The following is a 24,071-nucleotide window of genomic DNA, read 5'->3' as shown; positions in this document are numbered from 1 at the left end:
TAAATAGATACCCAACATGTCACACTGCCTGTGGAATGGCGGAAAACTACGATGCTTAAAATTCTCCATAGGTGAGCTTTTAAACGCCTTTACAGGTTACCAGTTGAGTTGCACAGGAGGTCTGGTGCTAATATTATTTCTCTCTCTCTGACGATCGCGACAATACCTTACATGTGTGGTGCAATCACTGTTTACATATGCATGCGGGAATAACATATGAGTTTGCATTTGCGCGTAAGAACGGTGGGACGCTTTAAATTCTCATTTATTTTATACAATTTTTTTTATTTATTTTTTTAACACTTTTTTTTAAATTTATTTTTTTTTTTTTTTTTGGGGGGGGGGGGGGGTTAACTTTATTGCTATCACTAGGGATGAACAACATCCCTTTTGATAGCATGGGCCATGACAGGTCCTCTTTATGGAGAGATCTCAAATCTCTCTTCTAGCCTCTTATGCAGCCGATCAGACACAGATTGTTCTTATCAACTACTTTTCTGGCCAGAGAGGCCAATTAGCTCCTCGGATCACTTCTGTCTGAAAGGGATTCACCGGCTACAAACATACATACTGGGAGGATGCCTGTAGATCCCGGTATAACTACTGAAACCTGAGGATGTCCGTGTACATCCTACGGGCGGTAAGTAGTTAAATAAACATTCCCCAGTTCACTGTTTGTTACAATTCTTACTCCAGCACTTGCAGTTTACAAATTTAGGGGCCGGTACACACTATGTTTTGCACAGGAAGGCAGTGTGCTTTCTTAGGGGATTTATACGCAGTTCTGTGATGTACGATATCCAACCATTCATTTTGAATGGGCTGAAATTGCACCGCACGCACTACTTTTGGAAACGCACTGCAACCGGATTGCATGGTACTTTTGCAACTTGCATTTGGGGTATCGTTTTAAATGCTGTGCGGGAAATGCGCACGGATTGCGGGTTTCCTACACCACATTCTAGTGTGAACGGGCTCTTAAGACTGCTGGCTCCTGTTCTATTAGTGCTGCTTCCCTGAACTTTTGTCTTCACAGGAAAAAGTAAAAAATGGACAGTGCAGTCTGGAGCCAGGCTGGTAACTGGAGAAGTACAAACAAACAGCAACTGCCCCAACCTATAACTGGCCTTAACAGCACGGAGCACATGGAAGGACGACGCATGTCAAACAAAAACAAAGAAAAATTCTCAGCTAAGCTTAGCTGGGACCTCAATGTCTTCACCTCAGCTCCTCCTCTGCCCCAGGGCCTCCTGCAGAACTGGACCCAGGAACTCTCTCTGTTGCCAGGCCTCAGACTACTTATGGGCTCTCCCTCCACCGTCTGGGCACACCTCGATTGGCTGGAGTGCCATAAATATTCATGTTGCCTGACCTGCTCTCCCTCCCACTATACTTCTAGAAGTCCCTAGAAGACAAGGTAAAGTAGCAGAACAGCAGCCTGTGAAGCACTAACCAGCCCTAAGCAATCAATCCCTGCTCCACTGCTTTCAGAGGCGCTGAACTAAATTTACCTAGCAGCCTACTCTGAACTAGAAGGGTGCTACACATTTTTTTTGTAATGGTGAACACTTTCATATTTCAACCAGTTCCAAAGTAACAACTCAAAACCTATTAAGTGCTTGCTAAATCTTGCTAAAAATTTTCTAAAAAAGACAGGATTCCCAAGATCTGTGTTTAAAGCGGAGGTCCGCCCACCCCTGCAAAAAAATAAAAGCCAGCAGCTACACATACTGCAGCTACTTACTTTTAATAATAGGACACTTGCCTGTCCCGGAGTCCAGCGATGTCAGCACCTCAGCTGATGTTTCCATCCGCTGTCGGGTGCTGCCGCCACCATTGCCGGTAAGGGAACCCAGTAGTGAAGCATTACGGCTTCAAGCCGGGTCCCTACTGCGCATGCGCGAGGCACCTACTGGTCTGGCAGCGGGGGAAGGAGGAGGGAGCCAAGCTGCTGACGTAATGCGCCGTGGCCTGGGCTCCCGGAAGTGAGGACAGGATACCTGTCACAGGTATCCGCTCCCCCCCCCCCCCGAAAGGTGCCAAATGTGGCGCTGGAAGGGGGGGGGAGACAAATGAGTGGAAGTTCCACTTTTTGGTGGAACTCCACTGTAAGATAGACAATTCGGAGCTGAAGGTTGCTTATAAAGGCTTCATGAAATATTTATACTGTATATATTTATTTAAAATGTGGTGCATCTACATATTGTGTGTGTGTGTGTGTGTATATCTATATATAGATATATAGATATAGCTATATATAGCTATATCTATATAGATATATCTATATCTATATATATATAGATAGATATATCTATATAGATATATATCTATATAGATATATCTATCTATATATATATATATAGATATAGATATATATATATATCTATATCTATATCTATATATATATATATATATATATATATATAATATACACACACTGTGTATATGAAAAACAATTTGTTGATGCTAGCCATTTTATATCCAGTACTTGGGGGAGGTTATCATTTTCTGAAAACCCCTCCTCTTAGTTATATGTCTAGATTCTCAATCAGATCACTGCAGTTGTGCAAACTGGATCCTAGAAGTTCCTCGGACATATTCAGAGTGGTAGAATAAACTACAGAGATCAGGAAACAGTGCAATAAGGTAAGACAGCAATCAAAACCAATTTGTGTAAATCTATATCTATGAATTATTGTGTTACAGTCCGTCCTCATTGACGGTGTGCAATCCAAAAGGTAAAATTATATATTTTTTATAATCGTAAATTATTTTATGATGCCATTAACAGCTAAATACCAACATTTTTGTTTAAAGGGGTATATACTTTCAAAACCACCTGATTGTTATACCAGATAAGTATTTAATGTCCAAACATAAATCAACAAATGTGTGCACAAAATACTGTATAGTGTATGAGACCAAATATTCAGCAAGGGTCAGCATAAAAAAGGGGTTATTAAGAAGAGACACCATATGGGAACAGTCACTAATAGTTAGGATACACAGCAGAAGGTACCTGCATACGGTTAGAGATATGTGTGCACAAATAGCCAATTTAACAAAAAATTAAGAACCATAGATTTGACTAACTGACTTCAAAAAAAGAAAGTCTCCTTTTTTTATTTTGGACTTCCTGAAGTTTGAAGTCATCCATGTTTAAAGCTCACAAAATATACACATTTAAAAGTGTACTACTCACATCTGGTCAAAAAATCTAGTTGTTAACATTAATGTAACATTTCTATATTAATAAAAAAAAAAAAAATTCTTTTTTAACAAATTGATATAGTTATGATGAGTTTTTTCATGTATACTTTTGACAATTTTTCAATAAACCATCTTTTATTTACATTTTAATGACTTTTGAAGGCGAGCTAAAGCCAAATCCCTTTTTGCGGATAGGGTGGTGAGGGAGTTAGAACGCACCTAGGTTTTTATTACTAAAATTACTGGAACAGGAATACCAAGGGAAATCTTTTCCTCAGTTTTGAAAGATTTCATCTTGCTTCATGTTGTGTCTACTTGATGGTGAGGACAGGAGATGAAAGGAAATCTACCCAATGGCACACAGAAAGCAACACAAACTTGATATGAATAGCCATACCCTACTCTTTCCAAAATTTTTAAAACAAAAAAGTTTTGGCTTTAGATATAGTTTACCATCATTATACCTTTTATTTGCACTGAATCAATCCTGCATGCTAAAAGCCAGATAATGTATTGTACCTTCCTGTGTGTGAACCTAATTCTAGATGCCAAACCTGTATAGTCAGCTCTGTTTTTACCAATTAAATGTTGAATCAAAAATGCAAAAATGTTAAATTTAGATTTTGGGGCAACACATTTAATAGAAAATGTATCTTCACAAAGTTTTTTTTTAAAACCGATAACAGGACATGCATTTCATATTTTTTTTTTTTCAGTAGGAAAACATTTAATGCTCCAATGAGCTCCAACGAAGGCAACACTTTCCAAGTTTCTGATATCTTCACTAGGGGTGGTAATAGTTTGGATTTCAGTCTTAGTAACAGCAGCACAGAGAATAAGAAGGAGACCTGGCGCAGCTCTGAGAACCCCAGAACCACCATCCTACTCTCGTTGCTCTACTTGGCACTCCTAACTTTCTTCGGCAGTGCAGTTCTGTTGGCAGAGATGCATCGCCACAGCCAACAAACCCACAATGTACATGGCTTTCTCACCATACTGATGCTAACCTCTTCAACTTGGATGCTTTGGTTCGGTTGGACATCTGCTAAAAATAAAAAAATTAAGATGTACCAAGATCACCAGGCTGGAGCCAATTGGTTGAAGGGTATGTGTTCCCTTGTATGCCCTTTATGGCTGCCCAAAATACTATAAAATAGTTGTAAACAATACAACTGCTTTGAAAGTCGCTTGTGTCCTTTTTGTAGTTTATTATTATTTATCTACAGTATATAATGCCAACAGTTTGCAATGCTTTACAAACTAATGAGAGATAGCTGTTACCTTACAATTTAAAATGAGGGTGAGGTATTCCCTGCTTGTCAAAACTTACAATCTAAAAGAGAATGGTAAGTGATACAATGGGTAATACATGTGAGGGATGAGCAGACGAGGAAAGGAAGACTCCAGTTGTTAGGTAAAGACAGAATAGGCTTCCCAGAAGAGATCAGTTTTTTTTTTTTCAGGGATTGACAGAGGGAGGAAATTTGACCTTTGATACTGATTTGGATAGGGAGTTCCAGAGGAACAGACAGGCTCTGGAGAAGTCCTGAGAGGAGCTGACAGGGGGGCTAAAGAGCAGAAGTTCTTTGGAGAACAGGGGAGGATTGTTTATGGCCAAAGGTGAAAGAAAATTTCTAAGGTAAGTAAGAGGAAATTCCCTCTAAATTGTCTGTAACAGGTGCCACCACTGAAAGATTTCACTCACCTCTTGGTTTGGTGACAACCATTAGCTTTTGGATTTCCCATTATTTTCAGGTTTCAGTGACAGTGGTCACTATAACACATAGGGTGAATCTCCCCAGTTGGAACACAGACAGCAATAAAAACTAAACGTTTTCTAGCGATACATATTTTATAAAGCTGTTCCATCTAAGAATAGTACTGGTACTAGCAGGTGATGCTTTTAAAATCTAGCCGTCATTGTCTGTTTGGCCTATTCATGGAAAGATGCTGTCAACATTTCATTGTTTGCCTTCTCTCTACTACATATAGGGATAGTATTTGAGCAAGTCCACTTCTTGCTGTAGTCGGTGACTGAGCCTGTTTTCCATGCTGCAGGTGGACTGTGCCTCTTTGCTTTGGCCACACTGGTACTGGACTGTTTAACACTTGGATATTACCATGAGCTGCATCAGTGCACATCCATAGTGGTGACTTCGTTTCCCATGGTTCAGGCCATATTCACAGTTATACAGGTGTGTAAACTGAGCAAAACAATGTATTTTTTCTTTAAACTAATCTTACTAGCAAATACAGTTTTACTTCAGTCTAAAATACAATATAATATATCCAGAAAAGTGTTGTACATAGTGGTATCTTTCATCATAGTATAGTTGAAACTTTCAAAATTTAAATTCTCCTTCCACTGAGCCACAGCGGTACGAACTGCTATTTTTATCAGTTTTTTTTTTTTTCTCTTTCAGGTCTCTCTGCTTTCATTTTATGCTAAAGTATGTATTCAGGAAAAACAATCTCTGAATAGGTAATGGCTGGGGTCGAATATACTGCTCCTCGGTTCATGTTTGTGTGCTATGACAACTTTAAAGTATAACTGCAGTCCAAACATTTAATTTAGTATAACACTAAAAATGGTGCATTGCAAGCATACAGGTAAAGGGACCTGAGAAGGTACTCTAGAAACTGTGCTGTACGGTCTAATATCAAAGTTACTGTGCTGTACAGTCATATACTAAAGGTACTTTGATAAATGTGCTCTACGGTCATATACTGAAGGCACTTTGGAACTATGCTGTACAGTCATATACCGGAGGTTCTCTGGTAACTGTGCTGTATGGTTTTATGCCAAAGGAGCTCTGATAACTGCATTGTTTGATCATATACTTAAAGTATAACTAAAGACAAAACTTTTTTTTTTTTTTTGGATAGAGTGAAGAGGAATTAGAACATCTGTCAGTTTTTCTTGTTGTCTGTGCCACCATTAGGGAGATTCTCTCTCTCTCTCTATTTGTCCTGTTTACCGTTATCATTGGAAGTGAACATAAAAGAAAATCACGCATTTTAGGTTATTATCAGAAAACAGAACAGTGGGGAAATCTTCCAATGAGATACTAATTCTGGTGACCTTGGTGACAACCAGGGATTCTTTCACTTCTTGTCATGGCTATGGAACAGGAAGGAAAGGAAAATCTCCCTAATGGGGCACAGATGGCAAAATAAAATCTTTGCAGGGGTTATAACCCTCCCATACTATAAAAAAATAAAAAAAAACTTTTCAGCTTTAATTCTACTCCACAGTCATTTTAAGTATAGGTGTGAATGCATCTGGCTACATATAAAGAGTAAATATTCCTGAACATGTTTGTATGTGTGAAAACCTAGTTTCTGCATGTTATTTGTAGGTAAATATATACTGGTATTTGCTGAAAATAGTAAATAACTTCTTATCTGCATGTGGGCAAGTGGTGGGCTGTATATCTGCCAACCTGAAGGTGGAGCTGTGCCTTTCTTTTCGGCCAGTTGGAGACCATAGAAGACTAGTCTATCTCATATTATGGGCTCCAGACAACCATCTTGGAGGTGGGTGTCCTCTATTTGATACTGAAATGCCAAGAAATTTGGGCAGCTAACGTGACTCAGAACTGCCTAAATAACATGTTCTGTATCTTTCGTAGTGCCTGCAATGTGGTAGTAAGTTAGGGACAGAGCCTCCGATCATTAGGGAGAGAATACCTGTTGAGGAGGGAAAAAATAGGTTTACCATTTCAGGGTGTCTCCTCTGTCAGCTTTTGTAGGGACTTTCGGGGATCGCAATGTGATGCAGTAATATCATAACCCCTCCAAGGGTAGTGCTCCTCTGGCATTCTGTGTATTTCATAACATATCTGGAAAAGTGTCTTACTTCCTGAAGAACTGTATGATCTACCTACATATGTATTACCATTGGAATGACTGCATAGCTCTTCCTTGTTCAGGCCCTTTCCCATGGGCTTTTTGATCAGGTCCACCTGTCAGTTTTTCAGGTGGACCTGATCGGAAGCTTCATGCAGCTTTAGGCCTCATGCACACTGGGCATCTGTGCAGCCCCTCTGAGCGCCTTTACTCCTGGCAAGAGAAAAGCCACTTGAAAAAACACGCATAAAGCCATGTAAAGCGCACACATTTAAGAGCATCAAGCGCTTGCACGTTAATGGATTCCATTGGCCGGATGGGGTAAGTGCCAGTCTGACGGCGGGCGAGCTGGGGGGCGGGTCACAGTGGCTGCATATTATGGGCACAGGCTGCATATGGTGGGTACAAAGGCTGCATATGATGGGCACAGAAGCTGCAAATGGTGGGCACAGAAGCTGCATATGATGGGTACAGAGGTTGCATATGCTGGGCACAATGGCTGCATATAATGGGCACAAAGGCTTCCAGTGTTTTTTCAGAATGTTTCAGTTTGTTTGTGCCCCCCCAAAAAAATTTTGAGCACCAGCCGCCACTGGGTAGCACCCACCAAAAGCAACGGGGTTTAATACCTGCTGCAGCATGTGTACTCCTTTTGGCTGCTGCCTCAGCAGTTCAATAGAGTAGGAATTGGGGGCAGTAAAACTGTGACTCAACCACAGGGCTTTGACAAGTGGTCAGAGTGTGTAAGATGGTAAGAAGGTGATATGTGGCCTCCTCATCACTTGGTTTAAACTCATAATTATGGTGAAATGCACGTGTTTGTGATACAGTAGTACGGCAATTAGAGGTTTAAATCAGGTGTGAGGAGGCAACGCTGTGCCCAGTGATCTTTGACTTCTCCCATGTTGTTCAGGTATATCTCCACCTCTTTAAGGGTGCCTACCCCTACCATAAACTAATCAATCTTTCTGACTTTTTAGCATAGGTGTGGTTTTTGCTGGATAACAATATTATGAAGCACCCTCCTAGGTAGGTGCTAAAAGAGAGTATAGTGTTTGGGTCTTTCTGCTTACCGGGAAGGCTATCAGGCAAATTTATATGCTATCTGCCTTCCAGGGAGCAGGGATCTATTGATAGGGTCTGCTCATGGTGTTCAGGTGCTTCTCATGTTGTCTGAATGTTTCACACTGGTCCAATAGAGGGGCACTGGGAGGAAACCTGGCAGATGAGAGCACAGGCATAGTTACAGCCCTGACCATTGGCAGAGGAAAGTGCCTCAGTGCATGCTGGGTGACTGTATAAATGGCAAGGGCACATGTGCTTGGGGTCTTCGGCTGGAGAACGGGGTCCCGGAGGGAGGAGGCGGCTGCCCCTCATCTGTAGAAGCTGCCATGCGGCCTTGGGTGCCTGACCTGAGGGTCCAAATCTAAGAATAGATGTCCTGCAGAGCTGACTGGAAGGGAGACACGTTAGGAAGGATCTGCTTCGGCCTACAGTGAGTACAGATCTGTGTCATGGGGCCTGTCTTGTGAGGGCCACCCCTTCAGCTAGTAGAGTCAGAGAACAGGTGTTGGCAAAAAGGGGATGCTAGTGAGTGTCCTGAAGATAAACAGTTTAATCAAGTCTGCTGCCAGCAGCAGCCAGCAACAAGCAAAGGACTTATTCTTCCCATACAGGTGTTATATGGTATAGCAGCAAGTCTGTTACCACAACTAACCTGTGAGGCCGAGTGAGAGTTGTCCTCCGTTGTAATTAGTTCCAGTTGGAGTATCCCACTATTCCCTTCTCCTATCCAAGTTACAACAATAAATCTCCCAATAAAAAAAAACCCTGGATTGATTATTGGAAACGAGCGTATGAGAGTACGAGTGGTGGTGTGAAAACCCTTAGGAACTGGTTGCAAGATAAGAAATGGAAAAGCCCAGGGAAGTCTACACACAGCAATCCCTATAGGGGCAGTGCTACAATTATTATGCTGAATTGTTTCCTTATTGCCTGCAAATGTGACATCACATATGTTTTAAGTTTAATATTCAGTTTTCGGTATTTGTCATATTTAAATTTCTTGAACGTCTTGTCTTGACAGGTTCGGTCTAATGCATACACTTGCCACAAATATATTAATGTGGATGAGCGTTGTCCTTGATGAGTCCATGAAACAGCTGGAAGAAATTTATGATGTTCAAAAAAGGAAGATGAATCTCATTGAAAGTAAGATGGAGGAAGGGTACAGTAGCAAAGGTTGTGCAAACTTAGAGCTTTGAAATGTGACGGCTCTATATAGAATGCAGAGTTTGTTATTTTATTGGTGGGTCTAATTTGGAATCTAGTGCTTTATAAACATTAGAATGAAGAACGTCAGCTGCCCCCTCCAATAAATAGTTATTACAAAATATTCCAAAAAAATGGTATAAAGGTATAAGGATGACCAAATGATGATACTTAAAGAGGAGCTCCAGTCATTTTTGTTTTTATTAAAAGTCAGAAGCTACAAAATCTGTAGCTGCTGACTTTTAATAAACACACACTCGCCTGTCCCAGTATTGGCTCACCCGAGTCATTCCTTCCCTCGATCTTCTGTCCTCAGTGCCGACATCTCAACTATGGGTACCCAGCTGTGACAGCTTGCAGCTTCATAGCCGGGTGCCCACTGCACTTTTGGAATGGTCCCATAGTCTTCTAGGACCTGTGACATATCCGAGAACACTTCTGGGAGGGAGGGAGAGAGGAAAACTTCCACTCAGATCGCCCAGCCCCCCCAAAAAAAGCCATTTGGTAAAGAGGAGGAGGGAGGAGGCCTTAAAGTGGAACTTCCCCTTTTGGGTAGGGCTCCACTCTAATTTACAAAAATACACTGATATCATTCTTGCCTACCTCACCATTTTGTTTTATTTTTTTGTTACACAAAGCCTTACTAAATAAATCCTGTTTTGTGGGACTTTTGGTATGTTAGTGGGCATAGGCATCCATAAGGGGGGGGGGGCATTCCCCTCTGGAATCAGCAAGGGTTCACCGCAGACTTTTTTCGGACTTCTGCTGAGCTGAATGACTGCAGTCTGCTGGCTGGTGCTTTTGCTCTGATCCAATGTGATGGCTCCAGCCTCTAGTGAGCCATTCCCTCCATATTGTGCAGTGCAGACTGTCGTAGTGAGAATTGAGATATAGATCCAGCCATCGCAGCGTCGGTTCCGCCCACTCCAGTGGACTGAGGACTGGTGTTGTGTAGGAAATGCTTACGGAGGGGAGAACTGGAGGAGGGGGTCAGAGAAAGCAAGGAGGACTCATCGCTGCCTAGGCCCGGGGCACCCTCATTACTGGAAATAATCCTGAAGAGATGTAAAGTGGCACACTGGACTGGCATGGCATCATACCTTTCAGCAGTGACTGAGTGAGGAACCACAGGTAACAACAACTTAGGAGGAGCATATTGGAAAGTTGGAACTAAGTGGAAGCTATTGCTGGAATTCTGGAAAGATTATTTCATCTGTCCTATCCCCCTCCTGTATACAGCTATATACACCCACCTTCCTTCCTGTGTTCCTCTATCATCACTGATTGCAGATATACATCATCTGTCCTGTATATACAGCTGTATACAGGACAGATGATGTATATCTGCAGTCAGTGATGATGGAGGAAGGTCTCTATGTACAGGAAGGAAGGTGGATGTGTATATTTAGCTGTATACCTTTTGTCCTGTATTTATACAGGTATATATGCACCCACCGTCTTTCCTGTATATACTAATACCATCCACCCCCTCTATATACACTACTGTACACCCTCCATACTGTACAGGCCACATTTGATGGGCACAGTGAGGCTGCAATTGATGGGCACAGTGGGGCTGCAATTGATGGGCACAGTGGGGCTGCAATTGATGGGCACAGTGAGGCCGCATTTGACGGGCACAGTGAGACCGCATTTGATGGGGACAGTGAAGCTGCATTTGATGGGCACTCTGAGGCTGCATTTGATGGACACAATGAGGCTTCATATGATGGGCACAGTGAAGCTGCAATTGATTGGCACAGTGAGGCTGAAATTGATTGGCACAGTGAAGCTGCAATTGATGGGCAAAGTGATAGTGACTAAGCCCCTCCCCTTCATGACATTGTCAAAAAGGGGCAGACATTAAATAATGTCCCTCCCAGGAAAAAGTTCTGCGGACGCCCATGTTAGTGAGATAGGTATTGTATGAGTGGGGTAAAAGGCCTGGGGTATATTGCCTGCGAGCAATAATGTTAGTAACCTTGAATGGAAAAAGGCTACACAGGGCCTCTGAATTCTCTCCAAAACCTTTTCTTGTCCATGCTGGCAATAATTTTATAGTATAAACTATCATAGCAGTATAAGCATTCTAGCTCAGTGCAAAACTGACAGTACTAAAGGCAATCTCTAGCTTATGCCAGCCTTAGACGGTTCCAATCTCGACCCATTCAGCAGGAACCAGCTGAGATTTGAACCATGTGTGGGCAGGCTAAATGTACGATCAACTTGGGTACAACCAGCCTGCCAGATTCACTTGCGATTATCCCCAGTGGTTGCTATAGCCGCTGGCAATAATCCCTGTCTTCTCCCGGCGGGGTAAAGCTTCCACTGCCCGCACCTGCCAAGAGCATACAATTGCTCGGCAGGAGGGATTCCCCTGTCAGCACTGCCTGTGTTGATGTTGGAATTATTAATATTATACAGGATTTATATAGTGCCAACATTTACGCAGCGCTTTACAATATAAAAGGGAGACAATATAGTTATAATACAATAAAATACAAGAGGATTAAGAGGCCCTGCTCAGAGGAGCTTACAATCTAATAGGGTGGGGCAGGTGGTACAAAAGGTTGTAACTGTGGGGAATTGTACAAATTTCTTTTCTGAAACCAGTGGTCACAGGAACGAAATTTACACCCTCTTTGGCCAGCCTTATGCCGCGTACACACGATCGGACTTCTCGACGGAGAAAGATATGATGGCTTTTCCGACAGGATTCCGCTCAGGCTTGCCTTGCATACACACAGTCACACAAAAGTTCACTGAACTTTCGACCATCAAGAATGAGGTGACGTACAACACTACGACGAGCCGAGAAAATTAAGTTCAATGCTTCTGAGCGTGCGTCGAATTGTTTCTGAGCATGCGTAGGAATTTTGCACGTCGGAATTGCCACAGATGTACGCATTTTCGGATAGGATCTTTTTCTGACCTAAAAATTAAGAACATGCTCTCAATCTTTTGCTGGCTGGAATTCAGCCAGAAAAAGTCAGATGGAGCATACACACGGTTGCATTTTCCGACGAAAAGCTCTCATTGGTCTTTTGCTGGCCGAAATTCCGATCGTGTGTACGCGGCATTAGAGATGTCCTAGTCTGATGGGAGCTTCATACATCCCTACAAAAGTGGTGAGGCCCAGGTAAACCCAATATAAGCAAGGTCTTAGATTTATGTTGGTTACGTTACGTTTGATTCACATTTGTTGTTTTTTCAGCTCCTGGATGGCACACAAACAGTTGTGTCTGCACTACAGACCTCTGCCATATCTTCTCTGAAGGAGCAGCTTACCTGCACCCATTCAATATTGAGTTCAGTCTCTTCTCCTCTACAATGCTGTATGTTATTTGGAAGAACGCAGGAAAGACGGCCTGTATTCCAGCAGTTTCAGCACACACCAAGGGCACGCGTCACATCAATGGAGCTTTTATAGGGTTGATCTTGGGAGCCTTTGCCATTTCAGCAACGTTTGGAGTCATGATTTCTTTTGGTGTTCTCGCCAAGTCCCCCTCAACAGTTCCAGAAGCACTACGTATCTATTACCTGTTTAACTCTGTACTCTTGTCTGCAATGTTCATTGCTTCTGTGATTGGGATTGTCACTTGTAGACTTCAAAGAGGGTTTCTGTTTGATGATAAATCCAAGAGTGTGGTAAAAAGTCTGGACATTACTCTTCTCATGGGAAGCTCATGTGGTCCATTACTGGTATCTGTGTTCTCCTTGGTGGCAATCTTCTTCCTGCACATAGAAGGCAACCTCTATATCCTGGATCTCTGCTTTTCTCTATGTAAAACCATCCAGGTTCTTGGTCAGAATCTCTTTATTACGGAAGCACTTTACTCTGAGCCAGCACAAACTAAAACCACAATTTCAAGTGATGATATGGTCTTATCTATGTCCCAGGATACAGAGACTGAAAACTCACAAAATGGAATATGCAATGTGTCAACAGTGTGTGGCCACAGGTGGTCTTTTTCAGAGAATGATGCAAGCCCAAGAAGCTCTAAAACCCTGGTGGACTCAGACGCACCCAAAAATTTACAGCCTAGAAACAATGTGACAGACACTTCTCATAGCAGACAAATGGCAAAGGAAGAGAGGAAGGAGTCCTTTTTCAGAACAAGAAGAAAGATTCTCCAAAACATTTCAATTCTTTTAATCTGTTACAATATATCGGTAAGTTGCATTTTATGCATAAAATCTTCATGTTATATTAGTCGTTATTATTATTTTTTTTTTATATGAAAGAGACTGGCTAGGTGCATTAGGTAGAGTACCTAGCTAGTTCTATGTGACATGTCAAAGTTTTAATAAAATAAAAGGATATACAGTATAGAGAACATAACACTGCAATATCCTATAGGAACAGGAGGAGGCAGTAGTGGATCAAGCTAATTTCAACACTAACTTCACTGGCCTGCATTTTTTCTTTTTTACCCAAACCTAAAATTGACCAGAACTCAAAAAGTGAAGGTATGCTATGTTATAGGGAAAATCTACAAATGGTAATTGTGCCTATGCAGTATGCACGCACTCCTCTTCCGTATAGATGTATTTTTGCAGTTTTTAATGTGGTATTAAACCCAAAAAAAACCTTAATGATATTCCAGTTTACCACTCCGTAGATGCAATGGCTTCATTCGGTTTCTTTTTTAAGGCTTTCTTTCCTTTATTTTCACCCAGATGTTGCAGTTATAGGGTTGAAACAAACCATTTACTATTGATAGGGGTGCCTACAATGATCAGCTTTTATTGATTATTGCAAAAACTTAATCCCAAAAGGAAAAAGATTATTTGCTGTAACTGCTTATAAAGTATTATCTGGAGTTCAGCTTCAATTTGTTAGTGTATCTAAATCTGCTAGTGCATCCAACACTCCCCTCTCCCCAGATAAACCATACTCCAAAGGTTTCTGTATATAGCTAAAAAAAAAACCAGTGCGCTCCACAAAGAATGATAATATTAACAAGTGTGAATTAATGCAGCTGCTGCAATCACTGAATGTGTGTTCCTCACATACATTTTTAATAAAACGTGTATTGTGATGCGCTGCTGTAGTTGTGGTAATTGTGAAAAAAAAGTGGTGTATTCCCGCTGTGGTGTGAAAGACAATCCTTGTAAGAGTGTACTAATATAAAACACAAAAGTGAATCCTCTAAAGTGAAAATAAAACATTAAGCCCTGGTTCACATTGGTGTAATTTGACATATCAAATCGGCGACAATTGCCGCAATTAGCACCGTCCTAATTGGTGCGACGCCACACTTGCGGTGCCACACTGATTTCAAAAAGTTGTTTCTGTACTACTTTTTGTGATTTCGGGGTGCTATTTCTATTGACAGCTGCGCAGAAAACCGCATAGATGTCTGTGAAATCACAGCCGAAATCGGGACTGACATGCGGGAGTGAAATCGTTCAGATGAGTTCAGCTGAACTCGCACAGCTTCATTCCCGCAGCTCAGTGTGAACATAAATTATATCCAGCAATGTGAGTCCAAAAACATAAGCACTGATAATAATATCCAATGTTCAATAAAATAATCCACTCGCTGTGACTTCTGTGCAAATAGTTCCTTCACTATGGCTTTAAATAGCAAAAATACTCTACTGGTGCTCTGTAGCCCAAATCCCAGTGCTGTAAAACTTTTAATCTTCAGTGCTACACCAAATAGTGAAAGTAAGGATGGACCCGTAGCTGTTTACTGGACCTGTAACATAGGTCGAAAAGCGCTTGTTCCCCAATTTGGGGGTAATCAGATGTATGCAATCATCAAGGGATGGTCAGCACTCCTCGTGTCTCCTCTCTCTTTATTCAGGCTGTCTCATTGCCTGTGTGTACCCTAGACAGAGCTCAAGACCCCAGATAGACTGCCATAGTGTAGTAACTAAAACCTTCAATAGTTTATTTAAAAGTAAATAGTTCACTCACATATTATACACTTGTGACATTGCATTAAAAGATAGCAGGTCCGGCATGTAACAGACACAACTTGCCATTTAGTCCTCGTAGCACATCTGTGACTCCCCACACGTATCGCCACTAACCACGTGACTTCGTCAGGAGTGCACAATTACCACATTTACAGCAGTGCATCACAATACAGGTTTTATTTAAATACTCCAAAGGTATCCAATGGTGCACCTATGTTCCTTCATCCAGGGTGGGGGCACGCTAATATAGAAGGTGTGTTGGTGGCCAAATCTGAAAACAGAGTAGAAAAAAGCAAACATGAATGCAGCTACCACATCTGATGATTGGTAAGCTGCAATATATTACGTTTTTAGTTTTGGGTTCAATACCACTTTAACCACTTTAATACAGGGCACTTTTACCCCCTTCCTGCCCAGACCATTTTTTAGTTTTCAGCGTTGTCGCAATTTGAATGACAATTACGTGGTCATGCTACACTGTACCCATATGACATTTTTATGATTTTCTTCACACAAATAGACCTTTCTTTTGGTGGTATTAAACCACTGCTGGGTTTTTTATTTTTTACAAAAAAAAGAAGAAAGAATGAACATTTTTGAAAAAAAAAAAAGTTTTTCTTAGTTTCTGTAAGTATATTTTGTAAATTTATCCTTCGCTGATGGACACTGATGAGGCTGTGCTGATGGGCACTGATGAGGTGCCACTTATGGGCACTGATATTCCGCACTGATGGGAACTGATATGCCACACTGGTGGGCACTGATAGGCGGCACTGATGGGCAGCACTGATGAGTAGGCACTGAAATGCAGCACTGACTAGCATTACTAATGGGCACTGATTGGTGTCACTGATGGGCACTGAGTGCCCCCAGTAGCAAGTCTCCTGAGCTGTTCTCCTATTAATGGGCATTGAATAGACATCGGCCCGGCCCCCCCGCATGATGACCTTACTAGTGTCATAATTTCCTTTTTTTCAGAAAGAGAAAAACGGATAGTAGGGGGAAAAAAGCACAGACACAAAAAATGAATTATAAAAATAAACTATCCCCCCCCCAAAGAAAAATCCATATTCTCTATATATAAAAAAAAAAAATAGTTTTTATTCATGCAAATGTTATCTAGGCAGCTAAACTGAGAGTTTCTATTTGTACAAAATTCTATAAATGATAAAATTGGTAATTTTGCAGCAAAATCAATTTAGGTGAAACCACTCCCCTTTATCAACTGCTTCATAGTTCAGTTTTTCATCCAGACGTTGCTATATTGTTCCACCGCATTCTTATTTTTCTGGCGATCCTAGAACACACCTTTTGGGTAATGCAGGAACACATTCATTGTTGTCTCTCCTACATAGAAATAAATTCCAAAAGTAAGAAGTTCAAAAGCTAACAGTCAGATTCAAACTTACCTTAGAAGCCCAAAGGTGATTGTTGGTAGAGGAAGCAGAAAAGAAGAACATAGACAGCACACGATTCAGGAACTACACTACTTCTACCCTCCTACTGATCCTAATTGCACAAAACTTTTTTTGCAGTAATATGAGTGAACTTTCTGATTTTAGCAAAATTTCAGTGTTTACTGAATACGATTAATAGTTTGCCAAATGTCTTCACATGCTCTGATTCGCACCTCAACTCTAATAGACTTTTATACCTATGAAAGTAGTTATGTGACCGAAAACCATAACTTTTTGTTCTGTACCTCCTACAGGTCTGGATCCTCTATGCCTATGGTACCCGTCCACACTTGGTCAGCCAGATTGAACAATCCTTCTATGGTTTCACTCTCTGGGTGATCGTAGTAAAGATCTCTCTTCCTCTGGGGATCTTCTATCGCATGCATTCTGTGGCCAGTTTATTTGAAGCGTATTGTAACATATGTGACTCAGCTGCCTATTGAACAATCTTTGTTCCTCCAACCTTGTCAACCCTGTCACTGAGCACCACCGTTTTAGCAGAATGACATCCATCACATTTACAAGACGACTGATTTTAGTCTCACTAACAAGGAGAAAAGCTCTTTGATACTGGAGACTGAATCCTTTCATGCTGTATACAGGTCATCACTCCCATAACTATAAAAGTAAAACTGAGGCACCTTTTTGACCTGAGGTTTATGCATAGAGGCCACTCAGATTTTCGCTTCGAGTAGGTTGGGGGGTAGGGGGTGGTAGTTGGTGACTTTATTATCTAAACCTAAACTTTGTCCATTTGTTAGAGGAAACATAAAAGAAAACCACACTATTAGGATGAATGGTGTTCAAATAGTACTTAAAATATATCACATAATAATAGCTTTAATATTGCAAATCAATTTAAACAAGAATTCCAGATATGAATATTTTTACATAGTTACATTGGTCCATTTTTTCGTTCTCAATGTAACTACAGTATTTATACACTATACCTTTGGGAACCACCATGGAAGTTGGAAACCACTGTTACTCTAGCTTCCAGGTCCAGGTTCCATCTCAAGTGACTGCCCAGCTGCATTCTAAACTTAAGAGGTTGGCAGCTGGGCACGGGCACGATTCATAGAATGCTTTGCATTTTCTCAATGAATGCAAAGCACTCCCTGTAAAGGACGAGGTAGAGAGTTTGGCATCATCGCCCTGCCCCTTCATTTCAACCAATCAGAGAATCATAGTTCTCATCTTGAAACAAAAAACACTGAAGGAACACCGGGCCTTAAATAGGCTCTGTCTGACCCAAGATGGGTGCCATAGTCACATGGGATGCCAGCATTCAATCGGATAGCTTTCCCAGTGACCCAGAAAACCATAGAGGAACCATGTTCGCCTTGACTTTCCCTCCAACTGCAATGCGGTCAAGCGCCACCTATAGTGGACAAAATACCTGCCTACATATTAGACAACGGTATTCTTCAATGCATACCAATGGGCAACAAATTATAAAAGAACAAAAGTCAAACCTGGGCGGCTAAAGGACATAAAAAGGCATAATAATGAGAAAATCTGACCTTTAAAAAAAATGTAAGGCTGAAGGGTCGACATTCCAAAAACTACAAGGATTGCAATAAGAAATGTAAGAGCTAAAATCGATTACGAGAGACATACTGCTGAGGAGAGTAAAAAAAAATCCCAAAATGTTTTTCAAATAGTAAAAAGGCTAGGTTGGGACATATTGGCTCCATAAAAGATGATCAGGAGAAGTTGGTCACAGGTGACAGGAAAAAGGCGACTGGATATTTTTCTTCTTAGTTTATACAAAGAAAACTGTAATGCTAATAACATTGCACTGTATGTACCCTTGTGGTTGACAGAGACCAGTGTTCAAAAAAGACTAGAAAAATGTAATGTACTGTCGATAAATCACCAGGACCAGATGACTTACACCCCAGAGTTCTCAAGAACTTAGCTATGTTATAGCCAGGCCATTATTCCTAATTTTTGACCACTTAAGGACCAGCTGCCGCTGTTGTACTGCACACACACATCGCCACCATTACCAGTAAAAACAATTTTAAAAAATAATAAAAGTCCCTAAATCTATCCCATAGTTTGTAGTTGCGATAACTTTTGTGCAAACCAATCAATACAGGCCTATTGTGATTTTATATATATATATATATATATATATATATATATATATATATACCTAAACTGATGAATAAAATTGTTTTTTTATATTTTTTTGGGGATAAGTATTGCAAAAAGTAAAAAAAAATATATATATATATTTTTTTTTTCAAAATTGACGCTTTTTGTTTGTTTATAGCACAAAAAATAAAAACCACAGAGGTGATCAAATAACCCCAAAAGAAAGCTCTATTTCTGGGGAAAAAAAGGAAATCAATCTTGTTTGGGTACAGTGATGCACAACCGCGCAATTGTCAGTTAAAGCGATGCAGTGCCGTATCGCAAAAAATGGCCTGCTCATTAAGGGGGAAAATTCTTCCGATCCTTAAGTGGTTGAAAAAAGCTTACTGACTGGAATGGTACCAGACGATTGGCAAAAGCAAACCAATTTCAAAAACTAGTTTCTGTACTACTTTTTGCGATTTCGAGGTGCGATTTTCATTGACATCTATGCAGAAACCTGCACAGATGTCTGTGAAATTGCTGCTGAAATCGGGAATAACATGCGGGAGTGAAATCACTTCATTCCCGCAGCTCAGTGTGAACCTGGGATTAATGTAAAAAAAAAAATGAAAGTAATGCACTTGGGAGCTAAAAATATAAATGCAAGTTACTCACTAGGGGGAGAACCTCTCGGGAAATCGAAGATGGAAAAGGATCTGGGGAGTAGATGACTCGGCAATAAGCATGCAATTCCAAGCAGCAGCAAGGAAGGCCAGCAGACTATTATTATAAAAAAAAAGGACATTTACTCAAGAGATAAAACTATAATTCTACCACCCTACAAAACTCTAGTTTGGAATTATCTTGAATATGCCATCCAGTTCTGATCACTAGTCCTCCACTTCCCTACCGCACATAGTCAAATGACGTCCTTGAATTTGTGCGGTGATATCTGAATGATGGGTGCAGCTAGAGGCATCATTCAGATATCATTATTTCCAGCCGGCGATTCTGTGCACCATAAGAACAATCATAGCGGCAGTTCCACCTCTTGATCCTTCTTATAGGCGATGGGAGGGGGCGTCCCCCCCACCACCATCCGGTGCTTCTCCGGGCTCTCCCGTGCCATTGGGGGCCCGGAGAAAGAATCGGCCGGCGCTGGATGACTACGATAGAGATGACTGGTGATCAGATGGTCACCAGTCATCTCTATGACCATCGGAGGCCTGGGCGCGATGTTACGACGTCACCCCCGGATTCCCGGATGTCAACAAAGCCGCGATCGCGGCTGTCAGCATGAGATCGGTGAATTTTTTTTCACCGATCTCATGCTTTCCAGCCTGGAGGAGAGATGTGGGGTCTTATTTACCCCGCATCTCTCCATAAAGAGGACCTGTCACATAGATTCCTATTACAAGTGATGTTTACATTCCTTGTAATAGGAATAAAAGGGATAAAAAAAATAAAAATGTAAAAAAAGTGTAAAAATAAAAAAAATTAAGTAAAATAAAAATAATAATAAAAAAAAATAATTTTAAAACGCCCTTGTCCCCGGTAGCTCACGCTCAGAAGCGCACACACACGCAAGTCCCGCCCACATATGCAACAATTCTAGCACTAGACCTCCTCTGTAACTCTAAACTGGTAACCTATAAAAATTTTCAAAGTGTCGCCTATGGAGATTTTTAAGTACCGAAGTTTGGCGCCATTTCATGAGTGTGCGTAATTTTGAAGCGCGACATGTTAGGTATCTATTTACTTACATAGTTACATAGTAGGTGAGGTTGAAAAAAGACACAAGTCCATCAAGTCCAACCTACGTGTGTGATTATGTGTCAGTATTGCATTGTATATACCTGTATGTTGCGGTCATTCAGGTGCTTATCTAATAGTTTCTTGAAGCTATCAATGCTTCCCGCTGAGACCACCGCCTGTGGAAGGGAATTCCACATCCTTGCCGCTCTTACAGTAAAGAACCCTCTACGTAGTTTAAGGTTAAACCTCTTTTCTTCTAATGTTAAACTCTCTTCTGCGAAAAAGTTTTATCCCTATTGTGGGGTCACCAGTCCGGTATTTGTAAATTGAAATCATATCCCCTCTCAAGCGTCTCTTCTCCAGAGAGAATAAGTTCAGTGCTCGCAACCTTTCCTTATAACTAAGATCCTCCAGACCCTTTATTAGCTTTTGTTGCCCTTCTTTGTACTCGCTCCATTTCCAGTACATCCTTCCTGAGGACTGGTGCCCAGAACTGGACAGCATACTCCAGGTGCGGCCGGACCAGAGTCTTGTAGAGCGGGAGAATTATCGTTTTATCTCTGGAGTTGATCCCCCTTTTAATGCATGCCAATATTCTGTTTGCTTTGTTAGCAGCAGCTTGGCATTGAATGCCATTGCTGAGCCTATCATCTACTAGGACCCCCAGGTACAACATGTACATGTGAGCGCTACAATCAACCAATTTGAAACAGTTAGAACCCCCCAAAAAAACATATATTGCTCTAATAGAGAGAGGATGAATAACTGAAGGGTAATTACATAACTATGATTAAAAAATAATGATAAAAAATGAAACTGTAATAATATGATAATTAATCAGCACAAGCAGACTCTGAGCTGCTAAAGTCCAAACAAAACTAAAATATAGTCCATAAGAAGCAACTGTAGAAGGCAGCCCTGTAGATTAGGATGAAGCAATCCTCTGGGTGCTGAAGAAGAAGAACAACAATGGCGCCACTCTAAGTGCAGTATTTAAAAACAAATTTAATATATCTTTAATATATCTTTACCCTTGTGAGTACTTGATTTTAAAGATATATTAAATTCGTTTTTAAATACTGCACTTAGAGTGGCGCCATTGTTGTTCTTCTTTAGGACCCCCAGGTCCTTTTCCATCCTAGATTCCCCCAGAGGTTCTCCCCCCAGTGTATAGATTGCATTCATATTTTTGCCACCCAAATGCATTATTTTACATTTTTCTACATTGAACCTCATTTGCCATGTAGTCGCCCACCCCATTAATTTGTTTAGATCTTTTTGCAAGGTTTCCACATCCTGCGGAGAAGTTATTGCCCTGCTTAGCTTAGTATCGTCTGCAAATACAGAGATTGAACTGTTTATCCCATCCTCCAGATTTATGAACAAATTAAATAGGATTGGTCCCAGCACAGAACCCTGGGGAACCCCACTACCCACCCCTGACCATTCTGAGTACTCCCCATTTATCACCACCCTCTGAACTCGCCCTTGTAGCCAGTTTTCAATCCATGTACTCACCCTATGGTCCATGCCAACGGACCCTATTTTGTACAGTAAACGTTTATGGGGAACTGTGTCAAATGCTTCTGCAAAATCCAGATACACCACGTCTACGGGCCTTCCTTTATCTAGATGGCAACTCACCTCCTCATAGAAGGTTAATAGATTGGTTTGGCAAGAACGATTCTCCGGTGCTTCTCCTGGCACGCCGCGGCCATTGGTGAACCGGAGGAGGAACCAACCGACAGCAGATGTTGACGATAGAGACGGGCCAGATGGTCCCCAGAGTCTCTATGATCCTTTGGAGTTTGGGTGCGATGTTATGACATCACGCCCGGCCTCTGCATTTGAAAAAATGCCGCCGCCTCGGCTGGAAGCCAAGATCTTTTTTTTGGGGGGGAGGGGGGGGATTTCAGGTTTCCCAGCCTGAAGGTGAGATCTGGGAACTTACTGACCCCAGATCTCACTGTAAAGAGGACCTGTCATGCACTATTCCTTCCTATTACAAGGGATGTTTACATTCCCTGTAATAGGAATAAAAGTGATTAAAAAATGTAAAAATAAAAAATCAAACTAGCAAAATAAAAGTAAAATTACCAATAATAAAAAAAAATGTAAAGTGAACACATACGTAAGTCAGGCCCACATATGCAAACAACGTTCAAACCACAAATGTGAGATATCGCTGTGAATGTTAGAGTGAGAGCAATAATTCTAGCCCTAGACCTCCTCCAACTCAAAACATGTAACCTGTAAAAAAAAAATGTAAAGCATCACCTATGGGGATTTTTAAGTACCGAAGTTTGGTGCCATTCCACGAGCGTGTGCAATTTTAAAGCCTAACATGTTAGGTATCTATTTACTCTAAAAATATGTGTAAAAATTATATGTGACTAATAATTTGCACCACCCTATATCAACACAATGTGACCTGTGTTCAAAATCAAAATTCATTAAATGCGTATGAACACAGGTCACATTGTGTTGATATAGGGTGGTGCAAATTATTAGTCACATATAATTTTTACACATATTTTTAGGGGAATTAATTTAGCGCTGATATTTGATTTCACTATTGGTTGGGGCTAGTGTATAGTGAATCATTTATTATTTTGCACTGTTTTGAATATTTAAGCGGCTGCTCAGAGTGAGGCTTTAATTCCACAAGCGCAGCGTTTGGCACATAGGAGGGGGCGGATAACCTGTGTACCATATTACTGATCTATTTACTCTGTGTAACATCATCTTTCACATTATGCAAAGAAAGTGTGCTAACTTTACTGTTTTTTTTTTTTTTTTTTTTTAATGCATGAAACCTTTTTTTTCCCAAAAAATTGATGCGCAAATACCGTGCGAGATAAAAATTTGCATTGACCGCCATTTTATTCTCTAGGGTCTCTCAAAAAAAAATGTAATGTTTAGGGGTTCTGTGTAATTTTCTAGCAAAAAAATTATGATTTTTACATGTAGGAGAGAAATGTAGCCCTTTCAGCAATCTCGCGCATGCGTAGTCGCATCTTAACCAAGCCTCATCCTCAGTCTGATGTTCCTATGGCAACCGTGCACCACTGCTCATAGCCAACCTGTTTTACTCCACAGTGCCGATCTTGTAATGTTTGCCTGTCAGTGTTATACAGTCCACTGTATGCTGCAGCTGATCTTCACTACAGTATGCAGTCCAGTGCCTAGGTTTACACCCCATGTGATGTCACATGGTTACTTGGGGTGTAGGAGGAAGTTTTTAATGATCCTGCAGTCTTACAAAGTTTGAGCGCTGTGCTGCAGGGAGTGGAAATCGCAGACATGGCATCCTGCCAATGGACAGACGGCACACAGGGCGTGCCGCAAATCGTGGAGAAATGTGCATGCTTCAGTGATGTCCTTATAAAGAACAGGACGGATTACAAGAACACTGAGCAAGTAAGGAGATATCTACAAGCAGTGATCATTGGGGTTTTTTATGCTAATTTATATGTCATAAATTTGTGGGGGGGAGACTTTACTACCACTTTAAGA

At 41.1% G+C, this 24,071-nt stretch overlaps 2 protein-coding genes across 2 annotated transcripts in view; both read left to right on the top strand.

Moving 5' to 3' along the window:
• The first annotated feature begins 616 nt into the window (after positions 1-616).
• Positions 617-17,270, top strand: LOC141106685 (proton channel OTOP2-like). The gene is made up of 8 exons (XM_073597624.1): positions 617-640; positions 2,707-2,738; positions 3,897-4,315; positions 5,269-5,405; positions 5,634-5,692; positions 9,146-9,270; positions 12,545-13,503; positions 16,970-17,270. Exons 1-8 carry the CDS (start codon positions 617-619, stop codon positions 17,156-17,158), a joined length of 1,944 nt encoding a protein of 647 aa, XP_073453725.1. The 3' UTR covers positions 17,159-17,270.
• A 6,650-nt stretch (positions 17,271-23,920) lies between these two features.
• PDZD7 (PDZ domain containing 7) overlaps positions 23,921-24,071 on the top strand; it is a 135,070-nt gene continuing 134,919 nt past the window's right edge. Inside the window, exon 1 of the mRNA XM_073596166.1 lies at positions 23,921-23,975. The gene's annotated coding sequence lies outside the window, so the exon portion shown is untranslated. The remainder of the gene's footprint in view (positions 23,976-24,071) is intronic.

The sequence above is a fragment of the Aquarana catesbeiana genome, linkage group LG08, assembly GCF_042186555.1.
Source record: "Aquarana catesbeiana isolate 2022-GZ linkage group LG08, ASM4218655v1, whole genome shotgun sequence".
In the NCBI taxonomy this organism is placed as follows: Eukaryota; Metazoa; Chordata; class Amphibia; order Anura; family Ranidae; genus Aquarana; species Aquarana catesbeiana.
This window is presented reverse-complemented; position numbering and strand designations above follow the sequence as displayed.

What these genes read in the sequence shown, in the direction of transcription:
- LOC141106685 (XM_073597624.1), top strand. Translation starts at nt 617, where the DNA reads ATGTCCGTGTACATCCTACGGGCG. An exon ending in GACGGTGTGCAATCCAAAAG is followed by an intron (nt 2,739 to 3,896) that starts GTAAAATTATAT and finishes AACCGATAACAG; the next exon opens with GACATGCATTTCATATTTTT. An exon ending in TGGAGCCAATTGGTTGAAGG is followed by an intron (nt 4,316 to 5,268) that starts GTATGTGTTCCC and finishes TCCATGCTGCAG; the next exon opens with GTGGACTGTGCCTCTTTGCT.